We start from the raw sequence: 11,769 nt of genomic DNA on the forward strand, positions 1-11,769 counted from the left end.
TCCAATGTGAATCATTCTCATTGGTACATGATAGGGACAGTTTCTGTCCTTGTAAAAAAATCATGAATAGGTATGATATTGTTAACATTACACTACACAATGTCAACACGCATTAGTTAGGCAATCACTAGAAAAGTTAGCCTAAGCAGAAGTCGAGAAATAAATGGAAGTCATATCTGGCTCCCATAAACATGTGAATCCAGAGTATATCAAAAAAGTTAACCAAACATTGAAAACACTACCTGTGTTTAAATATTAAGAACAAAATAATTTTATAAATTTCCATACATGTGATAATTATTATATCCACGGGGGGATATGTCTTTAAAAACAAACACAATTAGGCAGCAACCATTTGATTTTCTGGGGGGGGCTATGGTTTTTTTTGGAAAAAAAAGTTTGTTTCAAGTTTTTGGAGAAAAAAATAATTTGTTTTTGATTCTGAGAAAAAAAAATTGTTTGTTTCACCCTCAGCTGCCACTATATGTAATGCTAAAATTGAAAGAAAAAAATTGTTTTCGACTTGTCGCGAAAAAAATAGATTGTTTTTCGCCGCAGGCGAAAAAAAAAGTTTGCACAGAAAAAAAAACCATAGCCCCCCCCAGAAAATCAAATGGTTACTGCCTTATCAGAACTAAAAAATAAACAATAAAGAGTATTTTGGGTATCACATGAATGGTTCAACAAAATAAGAATGTAAAAACACTATCTGTGTTTCTAGAAAACAAAAATTAACATAGTTCAAAAATAATAAAAACTAAAAAAAAAGTTATGCTAGAACAAACTAAAGGGTTGAGGACTTATTTAGTTAAATCCCCGAAAGGGGGAGGTATGATAAGGTGGAACCGATACGGTCAATGTCATGTCCCTCTTGACATTAAAAATTTAAGCTTTAAATAAATCAAATGACATTCTTCAGATGTTCATAAGACATTTGATCTGTTGTAAGAAGCCATGACAGTATTCATTTTGTTTTTGTCTTGCATACAGAATTCAAACCTTGCATTTAATGGCAAAACAGCAAAAAGTCTAACTATATTTACTTCGTTTTGAGATCTTTTATAATGCATTTTAGCGTTAGCCACAGTCTTTGTTCTTTATTTCAAGGTAACTATACATAAGACGTTAATGTGGATAATATTTCTTTACAAAAATGACTGTGCTCAAGTAATTTGTTTCCACAGTATATGTAAAAACGACCATTTTAGGTCAAATATGGAAACTCTGATATTTCTATTTCACCACAGTGAAACTTTAGCATAGTGAAATTAAATCATATTATGCCAAGAATTTCACAGCTTAATATTTGTAACAATTCATTTGCAGTTTCAGGGTCTGGGACCTTGAAAGGGATTCTTATCATACCTCCTCTTTTAAATGTGCACATGAGAGAATATTACAAAGAGGGAGATTTTAATCTTATTTCTCGATATTTTTTTGGTAGATAATCTGATCATGCTACTAAGTGGAACACAAACTCGTACTTGAAGTAGCAAAACAACAAACGCCATTATTTTGGGCAATGTCTAAAAAGCCGGAAGGTATTTTATACCATAAGATGTTAAACATTAACTATCAATAGGCATGAATAATTGTTTGCAATTTTGCGTGAATCGAAAAAAATAACCAATATGTATTTACAATATTTTGTAAAAACAATAAAAACAAATCTAAAATATCTTATAAACTTAAGATGGTCCTATCGTAAAAAAAATATAAACAGCTAAAGTCAAAATGTTTTTTTACATCACAACATAAAACCTGGTATTTTTTAAGACTATTTGTTATAATTTTACTGATGCTGCATTTAAAAAACGTCACACTTGATTACACTCTCAATCTAGCTAATATTCTCTCATGCTATAAAACTGTATTTTCACCACGTTGACCGACGACCAACAGTTATTCGTAGGACTGATCCACATACAGGACAATTAGGATAAGTCTTGACATCCTTCTTGGGAATATGCCAACAGTGGCCACATCTCATACGATATTTCTTGAACCTACAGAAAAACGACAAAGTATATGTTTTCGGCAATATTTCTCAAATTGTTCTCCCCACAGTCTCAATTTATAGGACAAATAATAAAATCTTGATTGAGTTTACTTATGAAAAAAAACGTTAACGATGATGATGTCTTCATCACCCAAAGAAGCAACAGAAAAAAAGAAAGGACAAATATGAGATACATGACAGTTAATTTTAAAGTAGACATTCATATTTCGCGCATATAAAACATGGATCCATTATTGCACTCCATGCATGTTCATAGTTTTATTTAAATTTTTCGTTTCCGCTTTCAGAGTTATTTGGTAATCCATACAATTTCGTGTTTTCATCATGACAACATTGAAAATTCAAAAAAAACTATTAAATAAACGATTCTGCTTATTTTTAGTGTTTGGTACAGGTTGACTGTCAATGTGCAAGTTATATAGAACTGTTTGTCATGGGAAATAAGAATGTGTTCAAAGTACATGGATGTCCCACTCGCACTATCATTCCCTATATTCAGTGGACCGTGAAATTGGTGTCAAAACTCTAATTTGGCATTAGAAATCAGAAAGATCATATCATAGGGAACATGTGTACTAAGTTTACAGTTGATTGGACTTCAACTTCAGCAAAAACTACCTTGACCAAAAAATTTAACCTGAAGTGGGACAGACAGACGGACGGACGAACGAAAGAACGTACGAACGAACGAACAGACGCACAGCCCGAAAAACATAATACCCATAAATGATGCATAAAAACAGGGAACTCTTTTTGTCAGAAAACACTGCTAAAATCCAAACATAATATCCACACTTATATAATAAACATCTTGCAAAACAAAATTCGTTGATTGATAGATAATTGCAAATGCTTTGAAATGCTAACAAATTCTCACAAGATATGAAAGGTGTGTAAATATCATATTTAAAAATTAATCAACTTCCAGAAATAGAATTATACCTTATACCACATGCATTACACAATGGAGTACCATCCTCAGCATCTCGCCATAATGGTGTTCTTCTTGTGGAACAGGAGGCACACATTTTGGCTGTAATCAAATAGAAAACAAGATAATTATGGAACAGATCTTCAGCAAAAGTAACTTCAGTCAGTTTAGAGGTAGTAATAGTGGAAGTAACGTTTTTTATTAAAAAAAAAATACAGCAATGTATCGCTATTTACCATTTCTGACAATATTGGACGAGTCCATTATTTATGTCAACGAAGACTACCAAGAAGCAATACTGTCTGACTAAGTTTCTCCCCCGTTAATATATTCTATTCTATATTAACTCAGGTTTTTTTCAACCACTAAGCAGGAAGCAGGTATTCATGAGCCAGATTTCACACTTGTTTTGGTTTCAAAACATGAATTCTTGGTTATGTACACATGCAAATCAGATTACAGTTTCAGTTGTAAAAATTAGTCTCGGAAATGATAATCATTGACTACATGCAGACAATGCTCATAGCTAAAGGCTACTAATGATAAGAATAATATGTTAACCCCGCCACAATCTGTATGCAGAGCCTCTAGACTACCAAGTCAGGAGAGCCTGTAATTCAGTGGTTGTCGTTGGTCGCAGTATATCATATTTAGACTTGGTAGAGGCACCTCATACAGGTTGTGGCGGGTTAAACATATTATCTGGTTTCTTGTTTTGTTTATAAGTCAAGTCGGTCGTTTTTTATTGATATTTTTTTTACATTTCGTCATTTTTTAGCCTTTTAAAACGATAGGGTTTGTGTTTTTCTTTATTGTTGAAGGCCCTATGTTGGCATGTAATATTGCTTACATTTACGGGGGAATTTATCAATCCTCAACATATATAAAGGAGATATTTTCTCAAGTTGTGTCTTTGGTCCTCGGTTGTGCTTTCGAACCACGTATGTGGCAGGTGCGCTCGACTCCGATCTTAATTGACAAGGATGGTCAGTTTTTCAGCCAAAGGTCGGTGTTTATCTCTAGGCAATCCGACTTCCTCCACCAATTAAAACTTACCGTCAAGAAATATGGTATAAGGCTGAAAGTGGCGTTATAGGCCAATCAATAAATCTTATTTTCTTTGTCCACAGTCTAAAAAAAAATCTTGAGAAAAGTGAAACCCGAGATAACTCCGATATTTTTACGTGTAGAAAGCTCTATTATATATTTTTTTTATACGTCATATTTCTTTAAATATCAGACGGAAGCTACCTCTCGGAACATTATTTTAATGCTATATTATGTCGATCTTTTTTCCACAGGGACTCGGTTAGCAGATTAAAATTTTGTAAATCAATGTTTTTAATTTATTTTTTATTATTTCCTGTCTATTTGCATTACTATATTAACGTATTTAACGTTGCCTTCACTATTTCTTTGTTTTCTGGCAATGTGCAGTTTACTATCCATATCCATATACTGAAAAAACCTAGGTTTTTTCAGTATATGGATATGGATAGTAAACTGCACATTGCCAGAAAACAAAGAAATAGTGAAGGCAACGTTAAATACGTTAATATAGTAATGCAAATAGACAGGAAATAATAAAAAAATAAATTAAAAACATTGATTTACAAAATTTTAATCTGCTAACCGAGTCCCTGTGCTTTTTTCCACTTATTTCACAAGATCATATTTTGTTCCCTGTAGCAATCCTATAAAAAAAAATGAAATGAATTTGCAGCTAGGAAGATCGGCGACCATGTCTGTGATATATATATAAAGACTAGGGCGATGCCACTGCCGGTTGAGGTTGTTTTCCCGAGGGTACCACTAGCCCAGTAGTCAGCACTTTCGTGTTGACATGAGTTATCATTGATATGGTCATAATCATAAATTAACTGTTGATAAAACTTATAATTTTTCGAAACCCCAAGTATTTTCTACCCTAGGAAGAGATCACCTAAGCTATATATTTGGCAAAACTATCGGAATTTTGGGTTATCAATGCTCTTTAACTTTGAACTTAAATTGGTCATTTCTTTTATTCGAGCGTCACAGCCGTTTTTTGGCTGCAGTTTCCTAATGTCATAAAGGATTATGCAATCATTTACAGTAAAAAAAAAATCTGGATTGGCTTGTGCATTTCAGCGATGATAACTAGTAATACTGTTTGAGTCTAAAGACAAAATTCTGTTGAAAAATACTGATATTATAGGTCGTGGTATTAAAGAATAACCTACACGAACAAGGGATGTAATAATTAGCTGTTTCCTGTGATTCTGGTAAATCTTCATCTTCACTCAAAGAGCCATACAATCCATAGAAAGATTCTCCACATTCATGGTTTCTTTTATTCAGCAAATAATTCACATTACTATAAAATAAAAAATAAATGCACTTTTGATATTGTTTTATTCACAATCTTAGTCATGTAAAATTTAGAAATGATACTAGAAAGTTGCTGCGTGACGAATTTACAGATGTCAAACGTCACCGTCTTGGGGTCTACATTGACGAACTGACGATACACGTCCAACATTGAGATTTGTGATATTTGACTATTAAAAATTATCAAATACGACTCTATGTATTTGGATATGAGATAAAAATTTATTGATTTTCATACTTCCCAAAATCATAACTGGTAGCTGTAAAAGCTACCCACCGAACAATGCTATTTTCTATGGTGGCCGGATGCGGCCATTTCGCCGTTTCGTGTTTTCTCGTTTTCTCCTCTCACTTTTTCAACGCGAAATCGGAAAATCGAGAAATCGAGAAAGCGAAATCGAGAAATCGGGAAATCTAGAAATAGGGAAATCGAGAAATAGGAAAATTTAGAAATCGAGAAATCGGGAAATCGAGAAATCGAGAAATCGGGAAATCGAGAAATCGAGAAATCGGGAAATCGAGAAATCGAGAAATCGAGAAAGCAAAAACGAGAAAACACGAAAGCGAAAACGAGAAATCGGGAAATCGAGAAAGCAAAAACGAGAAAACACGAAAGCGAAAACGCGAATGGAAATAGAGAAATCGAGAAAGCAAAAACGAGAAAACATGAAAGCGAAAACGCAAAAACGCAAATGAATGATGCGGTCATTTCCCCTTTTCGTGTTTTCGCGTTTTCTCCTCTCACTTTTCCAACGCAAAATCGGGAAATCGAAAAATTGAGAAATCGGGAAATCGATAAATCGGGAAATCGGGAAATCGAGAAAGCAAAAACGCAAAATCGAGAAATTCATTTTTCGCTTTCATGTTTTCGCGTTTTTGCTTTCTCGATTTCTCGATTTCTCATTATTTTTATTTCGCTTTCTCGATTTCTCGATTTTTCGATTTCCCGATTTCGCGTTTGCAAAGTGAAGGAAGAAAACACGAAAACGCGAAAAGGCGAAATGGCCGCATCTGGCCACCATAGAAATGGCCGCATCCGGCCACCATAATTTTCCATATTCAAAATTTTCGAGGTTCAAAGGCATTACAGGAAGACACAATTGTTCCAAACTAAAGTCTAAAGTGCTTGTCCGTGCTCCTAAATTCTATATATTTAGAGGAGAAGCAAACAATTTAATGTTCAACAAAGAGTCATATCGATGGTGATGCAGGGCAGAGGTTCGACTTACGCTATTTATTATACTGTAACTACCTGAAGTGTGCTGATATGAATAGGTGACTGTCTCCATCTTTCACGTGGGTCATCATAGAAACTGTTGCGCCTTTGAATGATGGGTCTGTTTTTGATGCACTTCTAGTTGGTTTATAGCACTTTCTTCTCCTTCTAAATGTTGGAGAACATGTATCATCTGAGGATGACGCCTCCGAACTGTCGTCAACAGACATGGCTATGAAGAAAGATAAAAGTTAGAAAAAATACACAAGGAACTCCAGTTATTAGTAAATTGGTATAAGTAACGAGTTATGAGTATTGAAGACATGAACGGTCAGCTATACATTGAAAACAATCTGTCAAAACAGGAATATGGATATTATTGAGTGAATTAACTAGAAGTTAAGGAAAAGGATGTGGCAGTTGCCTTCCTGTGTCTGTATGACTGCACTCAACTCTTCGTTCAATTGCAGACCACCACAGTAACCAGCGAATTTCAACTGATAGCAAAAAAATCAAATATGTAACATGTATTTTCAGTTGGTTCGATTTTCGTATTTGCAATTTTGTAACTTTGCAACTCGTCCAGAAAGCGATATTTTCATTGGTGAACAAATCTATTAGTAAATTGAATTAAGGATATACTAAAATCAATTAAGTGTATACTAAAATCGTTATTTTATTATGACCTTGATTCCGCGCCTATATATTTCTGTATAAGCTGAATGGTATCCTAAAATCATTTAAGTATATACTGAATTGACTTTAGGATACCCTAAAATGATTTTAGTATATGCTAAAATCATTTTAGGATATCCTAAAATCAATTTAGGGTATGCTAAAATGTAATTTAGTATATACTGAAATCATTTTAGGATATACTAAAATCGATATTTATGACCCTGATTCCGCGCGCCATAGTGAAACTAAAAAAAATAATTCATTGTTACAATTTCATGCGGTTGTCCCAATTCAGGAACGTTGTCAGTTTTTGTCTTTGGTAGTATATTGGTGCTTTTTGTCTTTTAAATGATTTTGGGTAATATATGTTCAATGGGCATTAGCTATCAAATTCATGTTTACCAATTTTACTTAAATTCTCATCATACAAAAACGTATATCACGGTATATCTAAATTACAAAAAGTCTGAAATGAATAATACATAGACTCGATAAAATGTATCAGCATTTCGTGATTATTTTTGTTTATCATTCATCTAGTTAATCATTGAGATAACCTCCGAAGACCACCGATGATCATATATTCCGATATAAACATAAACTCTGTGAATATAAATAGATAGCGACCACGTGCAATTGAATTTTTCTGGGTCTGTTTTAATTCATAATGTAGGTTAAAATAGTATGCTTAACATAGTTTTACCTGCTTAAGATGGATTTTTCTTTTGTGGATCGCATTAACATGTAATGATTCGTCTATGTTTCACTTTAAATGTAGACATTTTTACATGTGTAACGCCATCTCCAGCAAAGTGTTCAATTAAAGGTCACAAGAATACGGTTTCAATCAGGTGGAATTATCACTTGCAAGCTAATGACTTTTTAAGGTCGCCAAGTTATTGATGCGTTTACTTATAGTATAGACATGGTTCTGGTTGTATCAGATCAAATGCTGATCTTTAGAAAATGATAAAAAGAAGACGTTTTGTACCGTGATTTATGATACAAATTTCCTAAAGATATTGGGGATCGGCTGTTGCATTGACGTTTATTAATCAAGACTAAATCTTAATTGAGCAATTTGACCACTAAAATTATCAAAATTACAATTTAAGTTAGTATAAACTGTGCAACTTTCAACCATCAAATAATTTCAGTAGAATCTCAGTGTGGTTATAATTTAATTGCTGTAAATATTTTCGGGGTTGCACATTTTGTTCGTTTTGCCTCAGTCATAGTATTTTTTTTACCCAGTTAAGTTTTTTGATCGTGGAGAATAAACCTTCATACAAGAGAAACCATATTTTCTTGTATTGCAAAACGGGTACTCCTAGACCGAATTCTCTGTCTCTATATAGCATATATTGTCTGATCATCATTTCCCTTTTTACTATTTTTTGCTTTATTCATTTTGTTTTTTGTTTTTGTTTGCCATATATGCTCAAATTCACCAAAGAGTAAAGGTCAAGTCATACCCAGCTTTTGTAGTTATATACAAAAATATTCTGATATAGTGTACAATTTTGTCGTACAATAGCTACAATTTTATACAATTTTTTTAGTCCTGAAGTCGTGGAATATTTTTTTACAGGCACGCCTTTTTGACATGACCAGAGATACAGATATACTTTACATTTACTGTATCACAAATCTACTCTGAATGTTAAAGTTCAGGTCAACTTGTCCAGGTTTTGACGAGAGGGTAATACGTATTGACAGCACTTGGGAGAGAGAAAAAACTACAGGCTACTGATGGACGATGTGGCAATGAACAAAAAATCATCCTGTAGAAATTGCTTGATTCACATTTAGAAAGTACACTTTTCTAAGAAATTGACAACATTCAACAAACATTCAACTATAAGTCGAAATTCATAAAAAAAAAGTTCGTTCAAAATGTATTGTAATTTGTACCTGAATTAATAAGTTCCGTTTAATAAAAATTGCCTCTATAAAATGAATAGTTAAAATTGTTTATTCGCATGAGCCATAACAGCTAATATAATGGATACCAATGATGCATCATAGAGTCAAATCCTCTAATTATAGTACACAACCGACTAAACCTAGTGGTCAACTTACCTTTTGGTTCCTATGTACTCTGATCAACTACAGACTGATTAAAGATGAAATCACAGATATGGTTAATTTCTCCTCGGCATGCAGTTGAGTTACAAACAGTCGCCCTTTTTCTGGAAGACTTTAACTTAATTCCCTTTGCTGTACCTAGTATTTTCTAGAAATAGCGTCACAACAACGACTCCATTGACTTATTGTCATTTATATGCAAATCGATGTCTATATTTGGGATTTGGCTTCGCACGCTTTTGGAGAGCAACCGATTGTAATTCATGAACGTAAAGTACATTCGACCACATAGTCCTTTGTGTTAGCTATACGTTCTATGTTACCAAACCTGTTTTTATTTTATCAAGAAATCATTGTACACAAAATGAATTGCCGTTACATGATTTCGTGTAAGTAACGCAGTAATTTATCGCCACCATTACTTTTATTATTTTACATGATAAGGAAAACAAGTTTCACATTTTCTTTTCTTTTTATCGGGAATGTAAATTTTTTCAGTTTTTTTTAAAACATGTTTTACTAAGTGTTTGGTGGGATTTTCACCTGATTTCATTTTAAGGTTTGTTTTTTTACCGTCTCGCTTTCACGTCGGTGTGTCGCAGAATTTTTACAGTCGTCTTCTAGTTTGAGAGTTTTGTCTGGCATATGATCTCTTATCTTTGACCTTATTTCCATGGTTCAGTGACAAAACGTTAAGGTTTCGTGATAACGTCCGTTCCCCGTGTAATAAATTTGGTATAAATGATATAATGATTGAAAGGAGTAAATGTCCGTCTGACATGATTTATCTGACCTTGAATGTCTTGGTTTTTGATGGCTTGTCCTTTCACAAGATAGAAGTGTTGTTTCTTTTCACGGCTTCAAGAACCTCAATAACTTTTTCACCGACTGTTTAGCTCTCTGTTTGCATTGAATTTATAAGTCTATTGTAAATGTCTTCGCAGTCTTGTGTTAGGCAAACATCAAGAAAAAACAAATGTGGTACAATTACTTCCAAAAAGGCGTCGACTGTTATATGTGTCTCACTGCGTCTATGTGAAAATTCAGCCCGCTTTCTTCTTTGCAACATATCTTTTGCAAGATGGTGAGGTGTCAAAGAGTGGGAAAAATAAGTCTATCACGAAAAGGTCCTTCTATCAGAAAAATAGAAAGATAAAGATTTTTCTCTTTAGAGGAAAACACAAATGAAAAGACTAGTTAACAATTTTTACGATTGAAAAAATAAAGAACATTGAGATTGTGTTACCAGGCGCGTAGTTATACGTTTACGTCAAAACGCCCGGGCGTACACTTGAATTCTGGTAAAAAAAATATTTTTATTTAAATAGATTAAAAAGAAGGGTTTTTTAGTTTAAACATATTTTGTTATAGTGGATTGGGAAACAAGTTATTGTAACTTATATTAAGGCGAAGTGTACGTAATTAAACTACACAATGGATTTTTAAAAAATTTTACATGTAGATTCTTCTTGTAAAAATAAATCGGAAAATAAAATAAAAAAAGGGGGTAACCGTTTTCGTTTTTGAGATACGAGCTGTTGAAGTTAACAGCATCATACACCAAAATTACAAAGGATATATAGGGAAAATTGTGAAATTCGGCAGGAATTGTTACATTTCCAATATTTTCTATTTTATTAGACAATCGATTTTTTTTTAAATTTATGAGACGATTCTAAAATGTCTGAGGAATTGATTGGTGCAAAGAAAGTCCTTAGCAACCGTGCTACTTTTCAAGCTATACCCTGTTAAAGTTGAATCTTGAGTGTAAAAAAAAACCCAAAAAACAACGACAACGTTATTGACGTCGCCGCAACAGTTACGACGCTTCATATAGTCCTATACTTGTATGAAATATATACCGTTTTGTTGGAGTTCGTGTTGCTCGGTCTTTGTTCTTTATGTTACGTTTTGTGTACTATTGTATTTTATCATATACTTAGCATTGATATGATAGCTTTTGCATATGTGTAATGAGCGGAAGTACACAAGCCATAATTTCCCACCCGGGCTGATAACCCATATCAGGTGCATCTCGTGCACAAAACCCATAATAGTGCCTCTCGTGCAAGTTACTTCCGGTGTTTCCGGTATCGGTTGTTTACTTTTCCATTGTGACGTCAGATGTTTTTTATGACGACGTCAAAATTTACGGGAACTTTTGTGGGGATAGTTTGATACTTGCTAACAAATGCCATTGACAATTATGAATCATTTTATAGTACAACAAACATGGAGTAGTAATGATCGTAAAACTCTTCCAAATTTTCAATGTTTCAAAATGCCTCTATAGGAAATGTTACCATAAATATATACGGAGTTAATGATGCTGTTATAGTATATTTGATTCATAATTTTAATTTTCTTTATAAAGTGTTTGACTGTTTTAGTTATTGCATTAGTTTATTTGCCTTACATAAAACTATTGTCGGAAGTATATGATAAAGCGATTAATACATGGCCTTT

The 11,769-nt window shown here is 33.3% G+C and overlaps 1 protein-coding gene across 1 annotated transcript; it reads right to left on the reverse strand.

The window, feature by feature from the left end:
• Positions 1 to 392: 392 nt before the first annotated feature.
• LOC143068250 (GATA-type zinc finger protein 1-like) lies at positions 393 to 9,748 on the reverse strand. Its single transcript, XM_076242163.1, has 5 exons — positions 9,298 to 9,748; positions 6,574 to 6,769; positions 5,174 to 5,307; positions 2,963 to 3,053; positions 393 to 2,006 (listed from the first exon to the last, which is right to left on the reverse strand). The coding sequence occupies exons 2-5, from the start codon at positions 6,765 to 6,767 to the stop codon at positions 1,877 to 1,879; spliced, it is 549 nt and encodes a 182-aa protein (XP_076098278.1). The 5' UTR covers positions 6,768 to 6,769; positions 9,298 to 9,748; the 3' UTR covers positions 393 to 1,876.
• Positions 9,749 to 11,769: the final 2,021 nt, after the last annotated feature.

The sequence above is a fragment of the Mytilus galloprovincialis genome, chromosome 1, assembly GCF_965363235.1.
Source record: "Mytilus galloprovincialis chromosome 1, xbMytGall1.hap1.1, whole genome shotgun sequence".
Lineage (NCBI taxonomy): Eukaryota > Metazoa > Mollusca > Bivalvia > Mytilida > Mytilidae > Mytilus > Mytilus galloprovincialis.